At 39.1% G+C, this 20,000-nt stretch overlaps 1 protein-coding gene across 3 annotated transcripts in view; it reads right to left on the bottom strand.

Moving 5' to 3' along the window:
* The window catches only part of eif2b3 (eukaryotic translation initiation factor 2B, subunit 3 gamma), a 112,132-nt gene that overhangs the window by 9,454 nt on the left and 82,678 nt on the right, over positions 1-20,000 (bottom strand). For all 3 annotated transcript variants that reach the window (XM_079820049.1, XM_079820047.1, XM_079820048.1), the window contains exons 7-10: positions 17,159-17,292; positions 16,878-17,068; positions 14,547-14,609; positions 13,065-13,213 (exon numbers count right to left, since the gene is read on the bottom strand). In XM_079820049.1, the coding sequence (XP_079676175.1) occupies positions 13,065-13,213; positions 14,547-14,609; positions 16,878-17,068; positions 17,159-17,292 (537 nt within the window). The remainder of the gene's footprint in view (positions 1-13,064; positions 13,214-14,546; positions 14,610-16,877; positions 17,069-17,158; positions 17,293-20,000) is intronic.

Genomic DNA, 20,000 nt, shown 5'->3' with positions numbered 1-20,000 from the left:
CATGATGGAGGATCCAAGGTTTCCCAGTAGGGCTGTGCGATATTCAAGAAAAATGCGATGTGATATCCTTGTTAAATAATGCGATATTCGATGCGATATTGCTTTAAGTGTGTAAAATATATTTCTTTCCCCAACTGATATCTTTCACTTAAAGCATAACCGACTTTTTGTTTACATGAATACTCATCAAGACGGCCATTTTGACACAACTGTGTGTGTATTTGATTTTGACAGTTCGAGTGTGTAACAAGACACGGAAAAAAAAGAGCGGCTTGTGCGCACGTTTCGGTGTGTGTGTGTGTGTGTCAGACAGCGCGAGACTGCAAGGAGTTGTTTTTCGCAAGTTATTGCGTTTAATAACTCTTTTTAACATCAAGCAAGTCACATAAGTAACAGTCGTGTGCCCAGTCTATTCTCTGCTATGCGTCAACCTAAAATATACACTTTTCACAATGTTGAAGTAGCCTATTAAAATCATTCAGATATTGCGTACCCTTGCGATATGAACATTTGCGATATTTCGATAATTTCGATTTATTGCACAGCCCTAATTCCCAGCAGAACATTGCCCAAAGCATCACTGGTCCTTCATGACCCTGTGGCCGGTTCTCCACTGGTCCTCCATGACCCTGTGGCCGGTTCTCCACTGGTCCTTCATGACCCTGTGGCCGGTTCTCCACTGGTCCTTCATGACCCTGTGGCCGGTTCTCCACTGGTCCTTCATGACCCTGTGGCCGGTTCTCCACTGGTCCTTCATGACCCTGTGGCCGGTTCTCCACTGGTCCTTCATGACCCTGTGGCTGGTTCTCCACTGGTCCTTTCATGACCCTGTGGCCGGTTCTCCACTGGTCCTTCATGACCCTGTGGCCGGTTCTCCACTGGTCCTTCATGACCCTGTGGCCGGTTCTCCACTGGTCCTTCATGACCCTGTGGCCGGTTCTCCACTGGTCCTTCATGACCCTGTGGCCGGTTCTCCACTGGTCCTTCATGACCCTGTGGCCGGTTCTCCACTGGTCCTTCATGACCCTGTGGCCGGTTCTCCACTGGTCCTTCATGACCCTGTGGCCGGTTCTCCACTGGTCCTTCATGACCCTGTGGCCGGTTCTCCACTGGTCCTTCATGAACCTGTGGCCGGTTCTCCACTGGTCCTCCATGACCCTGTGGCCGGTTCTCCACTGTTCCTTCATGACCCTGTGGCCGGTTCTCCACTGGTCCTTCATGAACCTGTGGCCGGTTCTCCACTGGTCCTCCATGACCCTGTGGCCGGTTCTCCACTGGTCCTCCATGACCCTGTGGCCGGTTCTCCACTGTTCCTTCATGACCCTGTGGCCGGTTCTCCACTGGTCCTTCATGACCCTGTGGCCGGTTCTCCACTGGTCCTTCATGACCCTGTGGCCGGTTCTCCACTGGTCCTTCATGACCCTGTGGCCGGTTCTCCACTGGTCCTTCATGACCCTGTGGCCGGTTCTCCACTGGTCCTTCATGAACCTGTGGCCGGTTCTCCACTGGTCCTTCATGACCCTGTGGCCGGTTCTCCACTGGTCCTTCATGACCCTGTGGCCGGTTCTCCACTGGTCCTTCATGACCCTGTGGCCGGTTCTCCACTGGTCCTTCATGACCCTGTGGCCGGTTCTCCACTGGTCCTTCATGAACCTGTGGCCGGTTCTCCACTGGTCCTTCATGACCCTGTGGCCGGTTCTCCACTGGTCCTTCATGACCCTGTGGCCGGTTCTCCACTGGTCCTTCATGACCCTGTGGCCGGTTCTCCACTGGTCCTTCATGACCCTGTGGCCGGTTCTCCACTGGTCCTTCATGACCCTGTGGCCGGTTCTCCACTGGTCCTCCATGAACCTGTGGCCGGTTCTCCACTGGTCCTCCATGACCCTGTGGCCGGTTCTCCACTGTTCCTTCATGACCCTGTGGCCGGTTCTCCACTGGTCCTCCATGACCCTGTGGCCGGTTCTCCACTGTTCCTTCATGACCCTGTGGCCGGTTCTCCACTGGTCCTCCATGACCCTGTGGCCGGTTCTCCACTGGTCCTCCATGACCCTGTGGCCGGTTCTCCACTGTTCCTTCATGACCCTGTGGCCGGTTCTCCACTGGTCCTCCATGACCCTGTGGCCGGTTCTCCACTGGTCCTTCATGACCCTGTGGCCGGTTCTCCACTGGTCCTTCATGACCCTGTGGCCGGTTCTCCACTGGTCCTTCATGACCCTGTGGCCGGTTCTCCACTGGTCCTCCATGACCCTGTGGCCGGTTCTCCACTGGTCCTCCATGACCCTGTGGCCGGTTCTCCACTGGTCCTCCATGACCCTGTGGCCGGTTCTCCACTGGTCCTTCATGACCCTGTGGCCGGTTCTCCACTGGTCCTTCATGACCCTGTGGCTGGTTCTCCACTGGTCCTTCATGACCCTGTGGCCGGTTCTTCACTGGTCCTCCATGACCCTGTGGCCGGTTCTCCACTGGTCCTTCATGACCCTGTGGCCGGTTCTCCACTGGTCCTTCATGACCCTGTGGCCGGTTCTCCACTGGTCCTTCATGACCCTGTGGCCGGTTCTCCACTGGTCCTTCATGACCCTGTGGCCGGTTCTCCACTGGTCCTCCATGACCCTGTGGCTGGTTCTCCACTGGTCCTTCATGACCCTGTGGCCGGTTCTCCACTGGTCCTCCATGACCCTGTGGCCGGTTCTCCACTGGTCCTTCATGACCCTGTGGTCGGTTCTCCACTGGTCCTCCATGACCCTGTGGCCGGTTCTCCACTGGTCCTTCATGACCCTGTGGCCGGTTCTCCACTGGTCCTCCATGACCCTGTGGCCGGTTCTCCACTGGTCCTCCACTTTTGATAGAGACTGACCACTGCAGACCGGGAACACCCCACAAGAGCTGCAGTTTTGGAGATGCTCTTACCCAATTTGGCCCTTGTCAAACTCGCTTAAAATCCTTACGCTTGCCCATTTTTCCTGCTTCTAACACATCAACTCTGAGGACAAAATGTTCACTTGCCGCCTAATATATCCCACCCACTAACAGGTGCGAATAAGTGAATTAATTCAGTTTTACGTGCGAGTCTCATTCAGGATCATGTTTTTATCCGTGGTGTGTGTGTGTGTGTTTGTGTGTGTGGTAATTCTGAATGGATCTGTGTGCTGTAGTAGACACTCGACACATAATGCCGTCAGGTCAAGGCTGATAGTTTATTTATTATTCTGGTCTCTCCATGTGGTTCTGCTCAGAATCACAACTTGACATGTCTACAATGTAAACAAGCTCTTTGTTGTTGCACTGCCCACTGAATTCTGGTGCTTTGGAGTGAAAAAATATATGAATTATATGGACGCCTTATATCATTTGGTTATTTGGTGTCCTTTAGAGTCTCCTCTCCACTTGTCCTTTTTGGCAAAGCTTGAACAAAGCTTGCAGAAAACACAGTTTTGTGTGAATTGTCCTATCTTATAGTTTGCTTTGCTGGATATAGCAAGTAATGACAAAAACACATTAAACAAGATAAATGACTTGTGCTCAATTTCACGTTATGTATGCGAATAATCGCACAAAAGGGGGTGAGATTGTCATATTGGCTAATATCCACTTCTGCCAGTTAACAAAAGTTTTTTTTAATAGAAATGTTCAAATATTTTTGAGTGAATTCTAAATACAAATTATGTTTTAAATAAATGTAACTTTATATTTTAATGTTTTACCATTGAGCCATTGACTGGATATTATAAAGTCCATGTCACCTGACCACCAGCCCTAACCAATCTTAAGGGGCTGTTAACACAGTTCTCACATTCAAATTCACTGTTAATAACCCATTTTAATTCCATAATTTAGAATATTAAACAAGAAATCATGTAGGGTGGAACATGAATGGTGAAATGTGGACACAGAATGGAGCCAGACCGAATATTTGCTAAAACAATGACCATACATCCATTTGTGCAAAACGAAAGTTGTCTCAGAGGAAGAGCAAGTTATCACATTCTGATAAAATATTACAATGATTTCTTTGGAATACCACAGACCAATGAATCATTCACCAAAAAAAAAAAAAAAAAAAAAGAGTTGGAGTAGTATTTCTGTGCCAAATACGCTCCTTCAGGATTCAGACAAGTTTCGGAAAGTTTTCTTTGCGTATGGCCCTGTGTGATGACATAAAGGGCTGAATTTGCTTGTATGGGCACTTCTCCCGGATGAACACACACACACACACACACACCCAGAGCAAGGTTACGGGTTACGGGAGCCGCTGGCGTTGTGTTTTAGACACGAGATCAACAATGTCACTAAAGAAGTGTGTGTGTGTGTGTGAGAGTGAGAGGGAAAGATCACCTTGTTCAGCTTCACAAATAACCCAGCGTTAAGGGAACAGTGGATGCAGTTTGTGTTTCTGGAGATCTGCAAGTGTGTGTGTGTGTGTGTGTGTGTGTTTGTTCCCGGTCATGAGTGGAAACCGCAGGCGGTGAGTGAAACTGATCAAATGTGTGTGTTTTGTTGGCAATCGGTGCGTAAGAGCATATAATGTGAACAACACCAACGTGTGTGTGTGTGTGTGTGTGAGTGTGTGTGTGTGTGTGTGTGTGTTCCCGGTCATGAGTGGAAACCGCAGGCGGTGAGTGAAACTGATCAAATGTGTGTGTTTTGTTGGCAATCGGTGCGTAAGAGCATATAATGTGAACAACACTAACGTATAGAGAATCGGGAGTTATCCAGGGATAATGTCATGATGTGTGTGTGTGTGTGTGTGTGTGTGTGCTAATGTCTCTTTAGCTCCGCCCACTGCACGCCTCCACGAGCTCGGCTGTTTTCAGAAAGAATCGGTTCAGTGTGTCTGTCTTTTATATGATAAACTAAAGACTCTTGTGAGATATGAAGGATCAACACTACTCTAGAGATACTCAAGACTAACACTGTGTGTGTTATCACCCCTTTAATTGTTGGTCTATAAACACATGCATCAAAACAAAACATCTAAACGTCTTAATAGATGTCTTCCGCTCTCCAGCTTTCCTACACATATGAATGGAATGAAAAGTGTAGTGTGACCGCCCATTAAGTCGACGTTTCAGAGCTGTTCTACTCCATCTAGCAAGATATCAAGCAGGAATTACCTTTCTACAAAAAAACAAATACAGGAAGTGCATTAGTAAAGAGCCACTGACAGTGCTTATATGTAATATGGCAAATGTTTCCGTCTGGAGCATAATGAAGAGCTGATATTTGTGTATATGAGCTTAGACAGTGGAGCTAGGCTTTGAACTGAGAGTACTTGGACACACACACACACACACACACCCCTGTGCTGCTGTCTGTTTACACCAAACAAAGAATAATATTTTCCTGGGATCGCTTTGGCACCATAAAACTTTATTTGCACAGTTTTATGTTGACTCGGTTTGCCTGGGCCAACTCTTAACTTTTTCTGCCCTCTCTTGCGGTGAAGCATATTTACCACGAGTGTTCAGCTTTCATGTCTTTTTGCTAATTGCACAGCTGAGGGTCTTGTCCTTTCCTCACCCGACCCCATTGCGTCCCCATCACCAGCACGCCGATCTGAAACACGATACCTCAATGTTTTCACCAGGCCTGGTTTATTTTCCTTTAGGGTGGCATTAGCATATATATTAAAAACAACATCATCGTCTGACGTGCAAAAGGCGTTTTAGAGCAGCGGTTTAGTGTCCGAATGTCACAGGAAGAGCCATTTCACACTCTCCCTCGACCACAAAGCCATGCAAAAGCACAGCTTACTCCAGGATTTCGGGACAGGGCGTCCCGTTTTTCCAGATGGAGTAGCGTTGGACAGTGCGTCCGTGTTGTAGCTGACGGAGGCAGGTTTCTATTGGCAGCTACACAGCGCTCTATTCAGGTGGATGGAGCGAGAGAGCGAGGTTTTGAAGAAAGAGAGGGAGCGAGTGAGACAGAGGGGGTTGATGGGAGATTACAAGGATTGGAGTTTCGAACAGAGAGACCACCAAAGATGTCGCTGCTGAAATACCACTAATTACTGACACTATGCTCCTCCTTCCAGCATCAGCCCCCGTCCATCAGCCCGACCTCCCGAGCTCTGTAAACAACCACTCCTACATGCAAACAAAGGGCCGAGAAATGCAAGTGGCGCTTCTAAATGCCAGGGATTTCCTAATCCCCTTCTTACTTTTTTTTATGTTTTGAAAGAGTTGCTGTTCCTTTCATTCCGTCCTCGATATTCTTCATGCACAAGCTAATTCCTACACGAGGGACAGGGAAAAAAAAAACGGGTTTAAGTCAAAGCTCGTCCCGCCTGTCTCTAGCTAAAAGAGTCCGGATTTGGGCCAGTTTGTGTTCAATGGCAAGTGAGATCGCCGTTAACCCCAAATCAGAGGTGGACAAAGTACACAACTCTATTACTTGAGTAAAAGTAAAAGTACTATTGGTCAAATTACAAATGAAAGTTCTAAAAACAGATTTTTACTTAACCCTAAATCGTCCCTTGGGCTCCAGCTGACCCCACTGGACTTCTCCTCCATTTTTACAAAGTGTTCCCTTCATCTCAGGGCCATGAGACTCTGTGACTTTTCCTAAATAATCTATCTAAACATGCACAAAAAATCTGGGCTTGAAGGTGTGTAAATTTTTTTTTACCGTTTAAGTCCAATTTTTTTTGTCAATTTTTTTTTACTAAATCCAGTATAAATCTGAAAATTTCTACATTTATATCAAGGTCTGGTCCTAGAGCATAAACACAAAGTAGAACAAACTTTCTATCTCATACACACACACACGTACACACACACACACGTGTGTGACTGCAACAGAGAGTATTTTTATTGAAATTGGCAAATAAAATCAACAAAACTGGCATAAATCTGAAAGATTTTCATACATAAATGAAGGACTAATACTAGAGCACAAATGCAATATGGAACAAGCATGTTCACTCACTCACTCACACACACACACACACACACACACACACACACACACACACACACACACACACACACACACACACACACACACACACACACACACACACACACACACACACACACACACACACACACACACACACACACACACACACACACACACACACACACACACACACACACACACACACACACACACACACACACTGTCTGGAGCATTTTTTTGATTTTGGCAATGAATGGGAAAATGTAAAAAATGCACTTTGTTTGTAAAAAAACATCAACTAAATCCAGTATAAATCTGAAAATGTCTACATTTATATCAAGATCTGGTCCTAGAGCATAAACACAAAGTGGAACGAACTTTCTGTCTCATACACACACACACACACACGCACGCACGCACGCATGGATAATGTGGTCATTGCACTCTTTCTCTTTAACTATAATTCCTAAAGTTTTTCCACAAACCTACAGATGGCGGTATTCTATCCCTAACACATAGAGCAATGTCCAAAAACTATTTATATTTATTTAAGATTATCATTCAAGTGATTTTTTCATAAAAAAATAATTTTTAATGAGCCAATTTATGACATAGTTAAGTATTTGTGCAGTAAATAGCACACAAAAACACAGCATAAATGTATAGTTGAGAAGTAAATAAAAAAAATGATATATAGTTTTCCAAGTAAAAAATGTATATTTCCTTATGCAATCGCTCTGTAAAAGTTTGGGGTCTATCTGACTCCAAGGGACTCAAACGTAAACCCTACTTGAGGGGCGATTAAGGGTTAAGTAAAAGTACAGAAGTATTTGTTTTTAAAAGTACTTAAGTATCAAAAGTAAATTTCCTTTTTTATGTCAATGCATTATTTTATTATTGTTGTATAAATGCACACCAAGGTGGTTTAAGCCAGTCAGTGATGCTCCATCCGACATGCTAGCATACGACTACCTTAAACTCATTTCTTTACATTTGTATAGAGTGTTGTAACTTTTATACAAGTACTGAAATTTTCCATTTCTTGTATAAAAGTTACAAAGCTGCGGTCACTTTAAGGCTGAATGCACGGATCCTATACACTGATACGCATCCAATATTCTCCCAACTGTTTACTCTTCTCTTTCTCCCAGACATTTAAATTTTTGAACATTTTATGAGACATGCATCAAAGTGTATGCCAAATAAACTAATCTTTAATCTTTTGAGAAAACTGAAACATACTTTTTAATTATGACCCACACTGTGCCAAGGAACCGTCTTCTTCCATTTTGCTATAAACTGACCAGTGTTCAAAAAACTTCACATGACCCTATACAAGAGTGATTACTGATAGGCTGTCCGCAAAAAAAAAAAAACTTTTAAAGAAGAAAAAAATCCTCCACTGACTTTTAAAGCTGCTACAGAAATGACTTTCGACTTTGAGGATCTTGATAGAAATGTAGTGGAGTAAAAAGTACAATATTTGTCTTTCAAATGTAGTGGAGTTAAAGTAAAAGTATCCCTAAAAAATAATACTCCAGTAAAGTACAGATACTCAAAAAGTGTACTTAAGTACAGTACTCAAGTAAATTACTGTCCACCTCTGACCCCAAATCAGCTTAAATCTAAAATAGTTCAATGATCTGAAAAGATCTCAGAAAAGGCTCGCTCGTGTAACGCTTGTTTCTTTGGGAGTCATTACATCTACATTCATCACTTTTCTGTTAATTTGTTGTACGGAGGGGCTGTTCAGGGTCAGCGAACACCTTTAGGGGTGTGACAGCGCAAGTTTCGGCTTTTTCTCAACACAACAATAAGCAGCGGCATCCACCCCGACACCACCCACAGGTCAGACTCTCGCCGCTTTATGTCTACGTCAAGCTTTTAAACTCACAGACAAAATCTGATCTTTTGTTTCTACGTGCTGAGCATCTGATCCAGATCGCTAAACTCGCTGGAGGCAGATGATCTGGGTGTCATCCTAGACTGTGATGGTATAGGACAGGGGTGTCCAAACTTTTTTAAAATTCGGATTCGATGTTGTGTTTCTGTTATATATATATATATTTGACAAAAGCTTGAGCTGACAGTAGAGTAGATTGAGATATCTGTAAAACTTTCATCAACCAAAAAGTTTTAATGGGTGAAATTTTTATATTATTACGGAGTTAGAACTCTATTCTTATTTAAATTTAATAATTGCTCTATTTAGATCAGCACAGGTAAAACCACACTACAAAACATGCTTTTCTGACTTGGTATTTCTATCTTTTTTCCAGTCCAAATATCAAAAAGTTCTTAAATCAAGATGCTTTTACTAAGGAAAATTACATATTTTTTCTTGATTCCTGGGGGAAAAAATCTAAATGAATTGAATTTTTGCTTGAAACAAACTAAATTATCTGCCAATGGATTAGAAAAATAATCTTCCTTAAAGATTCTAAACAGAAACATTATTTTTCTTACCCCATTGGCAGATATATTTGCTTGTTTTAAACAAAAACTCACTTCAAATTACATTTTATTTTCCAGAAAACAAGAACAAATATCTAATGTCATTTAACTTATCTCGTAACATCTTGATTTAAGAATTTTTAGATATATTTATTTTAGACTAGAAACAGGACAAAAATACTAAATGACAGCATTATTTGCAGTGCACACAAGGCAAAAAGTAAAACATACATTATATATATATATATATATTTCTATATCTAGAATGGTATTTAGTCTATAGACATATAAATACAAATGCACAAAACTGCAAGTTTATGACAAAAAATTGTCTGCAATTTGGCCTTTATTACTCATTTAATTTACGCTGTTTAACTGGATTTAAATTAAATAAAATCTCAGAGAGATTCAGTACCGGAGAGCTCAGCGCTGAACTCGAACACTTCTCATTGGCTGTTTAGTGGTCATGTGATCGAGACTCTCAGCAGATAAACACATTTGTTCAGAGTCAGAGCTCGCGATTTGCGCTGTTTCGTTCCGCTTTGGGCGATGTTTCCCTGGCCTAAAGTCTAGTACTGCCACCTTGCGGCGACATCGTGAAACTGCAGGATTTGTAAATGATCCGTGGCGGGCCACATATAATACATTTTAATAGACGCGCTGCGGGCCGTTTGAAATTCATCTCCGGGCCGCATTTGGCCCGCGGGCCGGACTTTAAACACCCCTGGTATAGGAGCACACAGCGAGAATTAGCGAAATAAAAATGGACTGTGTTTATATAGCGCCTTCAACAGACCCATGGCCATCCAAAGCGCTTTATATTGCCTCACATTCACTCATTCATACAGTCACACTAGGGATGCAACAACACAGTTAGTCCACGGTTCAATACATACCTCGGTTTTTAACCACGGTTTTCAGTTCGGTTCTGATGGCTTAGGGCTGGGCAAATTAACGCGTTAACACGGGCGATATATTTTTTCAGCTTAACGCATTAAAAATATAAATACGCAAATAACGCAGCGTCCGTTTTTATATATATTTTTGCCTAGATCACATGATCACGCTCCTATTCATGTAAATGCTTCCAAGTGCGACAAGACACAAGAGAACGCGCTCTATGTCAGTGTCCTGTGTGTGTGTGTGTGTGTGTGTGTGTGTGTGTGTGTGTGTGTGTGCAGGGCCGGTCCATGGCATAGGTGGAATAGGCAAATGCTAGGGGTGCCACTCATCCATAGGGGCGCCAAAATGTATTGCTGATACTATTTTATTAATATGAATTCGAAATAGCCTATTACCAAATAAAGCGCAAAAAAACCTTAACTAAGTCCCCCGCCTCTTCCCGGTCCGCACCATCAATCTTACTTCGTATTTTTGTCTTATTTCTAGTCTAAATATCTAGAAATTCTTACATCAAGATGCATTTAGGCTACTAGTTAGTAAAATTACATAATAAATGACAAAATAAAATCCAAATGAAGTGAGATTTTGCTTAAAACAAGCAAATTATCTGCCAATGGGGATAGAAAAATAATCTTGTTTCTGATTGAAATCTTGTTTCTTGTTTCTGTCCCAAACAGAAATAGGATTATTTTTCTCACCACATTGGCAGATAATTTTGCTTGGTTTAAGCAAAATCTCACTTCATTTTGATTTTTTGGACCAGTGTGATTTTGTAAAAAAAAAAAAAAAAAGATTTTTTTTAATAATAATAATAATAATAATATATATATATATATATATATATATATATATATATATATATATATATATATATATATATATATATATATATATATATATATATATATATATATATATATATATATATATATATATATATATATATATATATATATATATATATGTTTTTTTAAACGCATGTAATATCACTTTTTTTAATAGCCTAATGTTTTTACTCTACAGTTGTGCAGTTTTAAGGGGACATATGGCGATTTTAAAATTTATTTGCTGAAATTAGTAATGATATTTATATACAGTTTATTTAAAATAGCAACATTTTGTGTAAAATTCACATTAAACATCCTCATTTCTCAGTTTAATTCATGGTGAAAACATGAATATGCATAGTTAAGTGGAAGATTTCTGCCATCTATTGGAAAACAAACACTTTTGCTAGTTCTCAATGCATAGTTTGTGCATGAATGCTAGATGCAATTACTCTTGCTATTTGTGTTTAGGCTGTAATGTGGCGTATGTGCTGTTTTTGTATAGTTTAACTATCATCAGCCTTTTAAAAAATAATAATAATAATATCATGAACATAATGACGGGGTAGAATGGACTGAACATCATATAAAACATCAATGCATTACAAAAATAAAACCGTACGAGTGTTTCCAAAACTTAGACTGATAACATGTAGTGCTAAACCTTGATACAAGGGGCACCAAGTCAAATCTTGCCTAGGGCAGCAAATTGGTCAGGGCTGGCCCTGTGTGTGTGTGTGTGTGTGTGTGTGTGTCAGTGTGGCTGCGTCTCATGTCAGCTAATCGAGGGAAGCTCTGACACACACACACACACACACACACACTCGATGCACAGACAGACGTCAGTTTCCTGCTAACATCGAGTTCTCTTTTGCTCTTGAACAAACAATAACAACAACACAGATAATTTTGAGTATTCTCATATTAGGAGTCTTAAATTAGTTAAATAACGTCTTAAATTAACTTAAAGAGTTGTGAGGAAAACGAGATGCGTGGGACAGCGGTAGATCTTAAAGTGACAGGAGCGCTGATGATCATCATTAAAGTTCATCACAGAAAAACGGGAACAGAGAAAATTGTAGCTTTAATGATGATTAATCTATATTTCATTTATTATTTATGCAGTTAAGAAAGGTGTTTGATAACCATTACATTTCTGTATATGTCTAACAGGGAAGGCAGAGGTAAAAATAACATTTATTATAATGGGTTTATGTAAAGATTGTTTTAAGTTCACTTAAATTAAAAGTTGTTTTTTTAAAGCCTAATAAATGTTGAAATTGGTATCTTTCAGTTATACTGTAACGTCATTAATGTTTCATAGAGACATCAGTCATACTGGCCTTCATTCATAAAAACATGACATTACAACACATATTTAAAAAAATATGCTGTCTTTAAGTTGTTTATACATTAATTTGGAGAGTAACTGAAATTATTACAATATCAAAATATTAAAAACGTAACATATTAAAAACTTGCGATTAATTACAGAAAAAAATGTGATTAATTAGTTAATTTTTTGTAATCGATTCCCAGCACTACACATCTGGGTGATGTGTGTGTGTGTGTGTGTGTGTGTGCTCATCCAGGAGAAATGCCCATATAAGGAATTACACCCTTTATGATGTCATACAGGGCCATACTCGAAAAACCTTTCCGAAACTTGTTTCCTTGAATCCTGAAGGAGTGTATTTGGCACAGAAATACTCCGTCATACGTCCAACTAATTTTTTGAAACTTTGACCATGTTAATAAATCAGAATGCATGAAATATCAGTAGACCTTCCCTTTACTTTATTTAGTTAAATACTGCTGTTTATTACCAGGCCTATGTTTTCAAATATTATAAAATTTCACCATTCAAAGAAAGCAAACAACGTTACTTCTGTTAAACATCCTGTCCATGTTTGATTTACAAAATAAATAACCCATAAAGGCCTTTTCTGCATCATATTCTCATAAACAGTCAGAATGACTTACCCTTCTTCAATAGTGACTCCGTTCATGATGATGGAGTTGATGATCTTCACCTTCTCCTTGATCGTGGTTGATGTGCCAACATTTGAACGCTTGATTGATGTCTTGTCTAATATCTGACAAGATGGCCCAATAATGCTGTCACTTCCAACCTAAAAAAGAGACAGCATGACTTTATTTTAGGAGTAATGTATAGAGTGCAACAGCCTGGTTCCAGAAGTAAAAACTCAATTCAGTTTCTCCATATGGAAATGGTTAACAATAACCTTTAAAGACAGACCTACTGTGAGCTAAAAGTTGATATTTCCAGGGTATTTGTTTCTGCTGAAGCCGTCAGCCCACATTATTTCAGCGTATGTTTTAAAATCAGTCCCTCCAGAAAAACGTGATTATGCGATCGCATGATTTAATGCATAATCAGCCAAAGTCCGCATATTTATGCGGGGGCCGCATTTCAAATACGCCGCACTTTCGCCGCATAAATTGCCTATTTCCGTGTGCAAAATATTTGGGGCTAGCATGATTTCATAATCCCCGCATTTTCGTTGCTAAAAAGTCATATATATTAGCAGAAAGTTGACAAATGTTCGTTTACTTCACACAAGAGCTGTATATCATAAAGTTATTGTAGAACCGCTGTAGTGAGATGGACTTTGTAACGACGTCTTTAGTGTCTTTTAAGGGTCTTGAGAGTGTAAAGTGCATTGAGCCAATGGAGGCCTTTCAGAGCATCAGATTTACACTAAAATATCTTCATTTGTGTCTGAAGATGAACGGAGGTCTGACGGGTGTCCAACCACATGATGGATTAATGACAGAATTTTCATTTTTGGGTGAACTAACCCTTTAAGAGATTGCACTTTGTGCATTGGAAGTACTCAAATGTCTGTTTTGTAGCTACCTCTGTAAAACAGGAAGTTATTTATTCATTTTTTCAGAAGTTGTAGCATATTCCTTTTGTAAAGCTACAGAACTTGTTTGACTCAATGTTTTGAGCCATGTGTTTATTAAGGTCTTCAATAAAACAAGACGAGAACTTAAATATTCCCAGCACTTTCTGTGATTTAGTGCTTTTTTTCTCTTTTTCATCAAACTGCAGTTTTTGCAAGTTCCCGCAATTTTATCCCATAAATATCCTGCATTTTCCATCACATTTTTTAAGAAAACGTGCCGCATAATCAAGGATTTTTGCCCGCAACAATCACACAAAAAAAGATGCATTTTTCTGGAAAGACTGTGAAATAACTGTGTTTAACACTGGAATTCGTGGTGGAAAAACTACATTACCCATGATGCTGTACAGAAAATTACACCAATCAGAGAATCGGAAAAAAAACAAGCACCAAAAAAGCCCTTTAGCTCCGCCCACTCCCAAAACAGGAGTCCAGATGAACAATTACACAATATCAATAGCAGAATGTGCTCTTTAATACATTTTTATGAGGTATATAATGAAATATGCATTTTTAATCATACTGTACTCACCAAAGAGCGTTCTGTGACCACAGCCGTCGGATGGATTGGAGGGTCCTCAAACAGCTTTGGAACCTAAGGGAAAAAAACTCTGGATGAATAACCTTATTTACAGATTTAATGAAAACTATGCCATTAAATTTGAGCCCACCGGCAACTATAGTTGCCGCAGTGTATAGTTGTCATTTTCCTTTTGTAAGTATTTTTCTAGATAGTATCTATGTTTAATATCTCAATGACACGCAAGAAAAACAACCAAATAAAGGATTTCAAGAGAAAAAAAAGGTATTAACTTCCTTCCTGTCACATGAGGCTGTCAACTTCCTCCCCTACTTCCAGGAAGCATAGCGAAGGCAAACCCTCCCAAAGAAAGGTTATTTTCATGTTACTAATAAGAATTTTTTGTTGATATATATATCTACATAATCGTGAAGGTCTCTAGAATCATCCAAACAAAACAATTCTTACAACAGATCTATAGTTTTTTTGTACACTTAGTCAAAAGTCCAAGCGCAACTATAGTTGGGTGGGGTTAGGGTAAGTACATATAATGGGGAAATGGGGTATACTGTGTTAACAGGTCAATAAATCAAGATTTTTGGTCTTTAGTGCTGTTTGCTTTCTTAATATCCCACCTAAAACATAACTTAACCCTTTAACTGACATCTCTACTGTACAGTAGACCTTAATTCGATAGGGAAAAATATCATATTTTATGATATTATGTCTCGTAAGGGCCAAAATATTGAGGATCCTTCATCCAGTTTGGAATGGATGCGTTTAATTCTAATCGATCAAGGATTCATTTTATGACTAGTAGCTTATGATTCCATTATAATGTGGAAATTCAGACAAGTAATGAGTTTACATTTACATTATTATATGAAATCACCTTCTACAGTCAGCCATTGAATACTATGGGACTATTTATTTATTTTGGTTGTATAGATGTAATTTTTTCATCATTATATTAATTTATTTTCATTTAATTTCTTGATACACAATGCCCTGTTAGTTACTTTGTTCTACACTATGTTCCACAACTTTAAGAAAAAATGTATTTGTTGTATTTCATATTCAACAGATTATAAGATAGATGCAGCTTTTTTGAGTTTGCATTGAATATTCTTTGACTTTTAAACATAATACATTTGTTTGTGTAAAGATTGATCTCTTGAAAGCAGTTGTTTTGAGTTAGATGCCAAATTTTCTCATCCTAGTCAAATTTGACATTGAAGGGGTGAATACAACATATTTGCCCACTGGAAACTTTAGTTGCCGAACGTTCAAATACGATTTTCAAGAAAAAAAAACTTAAACTTGGGGAAAATAAATGCAGAACATGTTCACATAGGACCAGTGTTAGGGAAAGTTACTTTGAAAAGTAATGCGTTACAATATTGCGTTACTCCCTTAAAAAGTAACTAATTGAGTTACTTAGTTACTTTTTAAGAAAAGTAATGCGTTATGTTACTTTTGCGTTACTTTTTCTCACCTGGGCTGGGCTTGTTTTTGTTTGTTTTTATAACAAAAAAGTTATATTTTTGTAAAGACCTCTTCATACCAAATTTGAATAATAAGCCCCAGGCTGAGGTAAAGATGCAGATTCCGGCATGAACAGTAGAGGGCGCAGCTCTGGATAATGGAAGAATAGGATGCAGGAGAAAAAAGTTTTACCAATAAAAACAAAAAATCTAGTAATTTTCATCATCAAAGGTCAGCAGCAAGACATTGGTAAATTAAATATGAAGGTAGATTATGCATAAAAATATTTGTTTTATTTAACATTTAATTATTGGAGGTTTGCATAGTACTCAGACTTTGCACTACAATAACCATCATGTTCACACACACACACACACACACACACACACACACACACACACACACACACACACACACACACACACACACACACACACACACACACACACACACACACACACACACACACACACACACACACACACACACACACACACACACACACACACACACACACACACACACACACACACACACACACACACACACACACACACACACACACACACACACACACACACACACACACACACACACGCACTTATTTTTCTCAACATGGGAAATTAATCAGGCAAATTAATGTGAAAAAGTAACTCAGATATTTTGTTGTAAATTTGAAAAGTAATGCGTTACTTTACTAGTTACTTGGAAAAAGTAATATTATTACGTAACTCAAGTTACTTGTAGTGCATTTACCCTACACTGCATAGGACACTATTAACATGACTATATGCATGAAACCATTCAGGAAAATGTGGGCAGAAATGTGTTTTTGCAGTTGTTTGGGCTTGTTCTCACCACACGATTGGCCTCTATGTAAGCGGCGAGTGTATTGACTCGGAAACACATGCCCTCCTCCATGATGTGAACGTAGCAGCGCAGTTTTCCTCCATGGTAAGCCTCGCTCATGTCTCCACGATGATCGTTCCAACACGACTTCTCCCGGGCTAGTTGGAGCAGCGGCTCATCTTTCCCCGTGCTGAGGAGCTCTGTGAACACATGCATCACATTTAACGCTCTCTTAAACGGAGGACAAACGTGAATTGTGCAAATGCGAGTCATTACAAGAGGACGCTTACCCAAATTGTTGTGGGCGTCCTGTTGCTTTTGACTCTTCTCTGTGTCCTCTGTGGCATTTTGGGAGTTTAAGGACTTGGAGAACTGCTTACGCACCAAATACGGCAATAATTCTCCTCGGATTGAAGTGACAGTCCTGTAAATAAAAGCATATGGAAATTACATTTTTGCAGATTTAAAAGTCCGTTTTTTTTCTGTTAAAATTTTTGCTAATTCCTTTTTTTCCATTTTAATTTTTGGGAATTCCTTTTTTTTTTTCATTTAAATTTTTGGGAATTCCTTTTTTTTTTCATTTAAATTTTTGCTAATTCCTTTTTTTACGTTTTAATTTTTGCTAATTCCTTTTTTTACGTTTTAATTTTTGGGAATTCAGGGTTTTTTTTTTACCCTTAACTGTTATTTTAGTCGTAAAAAGAGTGTGCTTTTAATGTTAATATATTACAATATAAAACATAAAATAGGAATGAATGACCTTAAATTTATTGAGGTAACACACATCACATTTACTCAGTACTTTTCAGGACAAATACGGCACTTTAAATACTTCAAGTCACAACAAAATATTAGTGCTGTAAATTGATAAAAACCCCTGAATTAATCAAGTTTTTTTCTGTAATTAATCATGATTAATTGCAATTAAAAAACATTGGAGTTTAATATTTTGATATTGTAATAATTTCAGTTACTCTCAAAATGAATGTATAAACAACTTAAAGACAGCATATGTTTTTAAATATGTGTTGTAATGGCATGTTTTTATGAATGAAGGCCAGTATGACTGATGTCTCTATGAAACATTAATGACGTTACAGTATAACTGAAAGATACCAATTTCAACATTTATTAGGCTTTAAAAAACAGCTTTTGATTTAATTTAACTTAAAACAATCTTTACATAAACCCATTATAATAAATGTTATATTTACCCATGGCCTTCCCTGTCAGACATAGTCTACACAGAAATTGAATAAAGTTATCAACACCTTTCTTAACTGCATAAATAATAAGTGAAATATAGATTAATCATCAATAAAGCTATAATTTTCTCTATTCCCGTTGTTCTATGATGAATATTAATGACAGACATTATCAGTGCTACTGTCACTTTAAGATCTACCGTTTCCGAACATGACGCTGTCCCGCGCATCTCATTTCCTCTCAAGTTCATTTAAGACATTATTTTCCATACAGTACATTAAAGTGCATTAGAAACAAGGCAAAATCCTGCAACGGTACTGAGGCTTAGCGTTGAGTTTCTTATTTTTTCCGCAGACGAAAGCAGAGCCGCTTCGCCACACTTTCATTGTTTTGAAGGCGGAGCTGAAATGACGGAAGGGGTTGTGTCGCACAGATTTGCTTCCCCTGGTCTGCATTTTCCCCAGACATTCGTTCTTCTCCCACACAAAACCGCATTTCATCCCAAAATTGTAAAATTCAGCGAAATTCCGCATTTACACTAGATTCCGCGTTAATATGCCAATTCCGCGATTCCGTGAACGCGAAAATTATAGGGCTCTAATAATGTAAGTACATAAGTCAGCAAAAATACATAACATTGTTCTAGTGGTTTTTGGATATTTTAATCCAAAAATCTTACATATTGCGCCTTTAATAAATGTACTATTCGGTTGTTAAGTCTGACACAAGAAAAACAACAAAAAGTGCTAATATACACACACCATGTGGTCCAATACTACAAAAAAATCCATATTTTATCTCATAATTATCTCCATAACAAAATTCCAGATGGCCAGACGTGATTCATCTTATAAATCGTTAAAATATTAATGTCTGTGACGCTGTGAGCACAGAGACTGTTGTGAAGACTGTAAGAATTAAAAATTGTTTAATATGAATAAATAGCGCTCATAAACGGCCGTCGATGGCATTCTCAAGTGAAACGAGTTGAGGCTTGGACCCAGAAACGACTTAAGCGGATATGAATATGATCAACAATGATTAACCCTTCTCCGGTCTTCGGGGTCTTTGCGGACCTCAAAGGACTTTTGCTCAAATAAAAAAATGTTTTCCCTTTGTCCAAATGGCATGAGACTTTGTACGGTGGTCAGCACTCTCTAGATCTACAAATAAAAATATAAATTGGATTGATATCTGTTTTTATGTTCGTGTGACAAAAAAAAAGTCACACTCAGGCTTAAAAAATGGACAAAATTCATCCACAAAAAAAAGAAACAACACAGAACACACATACAGAAATTAAGTGGCACACTTCCAGCAATGCATAAAACATCCACAATGCAAAATGATCATGCTCACACACACACACACACACACACACACACACACACACACACACACACACACACACACACACACACACACACACACACACACACACACACACACACACACACACACACACACACACACACACACACACACACACACACACACACACACACACACACACACACAGATTCATTGCATTTTGATGTTCATGTTGTGTATTTTTTACTCAGTATGTAATATAACTGTTCATTTCTGTTAATGTTTGTTCTGTCACAGTTCGTAACTGAAGTGTAGATTAAATGTGTAGAATTATAAGAAAATCAGATGTTTGAAATAAACGATAAACTCTAAAGACTCCAACTTTTCTCTTGTTCAGGTTTGATTGTAATCGTAATGTAACATCATTGAAAAAAATATTTTTTCAGTACAAAAAAATGCTAAACTTTGACAAAATTAATTAATTTTAATTGTGATTTCATAACATTTAGATATGAATCCAACTGAAAAATACTTGTGAAAAGAGTCAGTGAAATAGTGGAGCTCTGCAGCCATTTACTGGTAAAAGTCTTTTTTTTTTTATTTTAAAACTGTATT

This window comes from Gobio gobio, assembly GCF_949357685.1.
Source record: "Gobio gobio genome assembly, chromosome: 6".
NCBI lineage: Eukaryota > Metazoa > Chordata > Actinopteri > Cypriniformes > Gobionidae > Gobio > Gobio gobio.
Note: the sequence above shows the minus strand (reverse complement) of the source record. Positions and strands in the feature narration are given on the sequence as shown.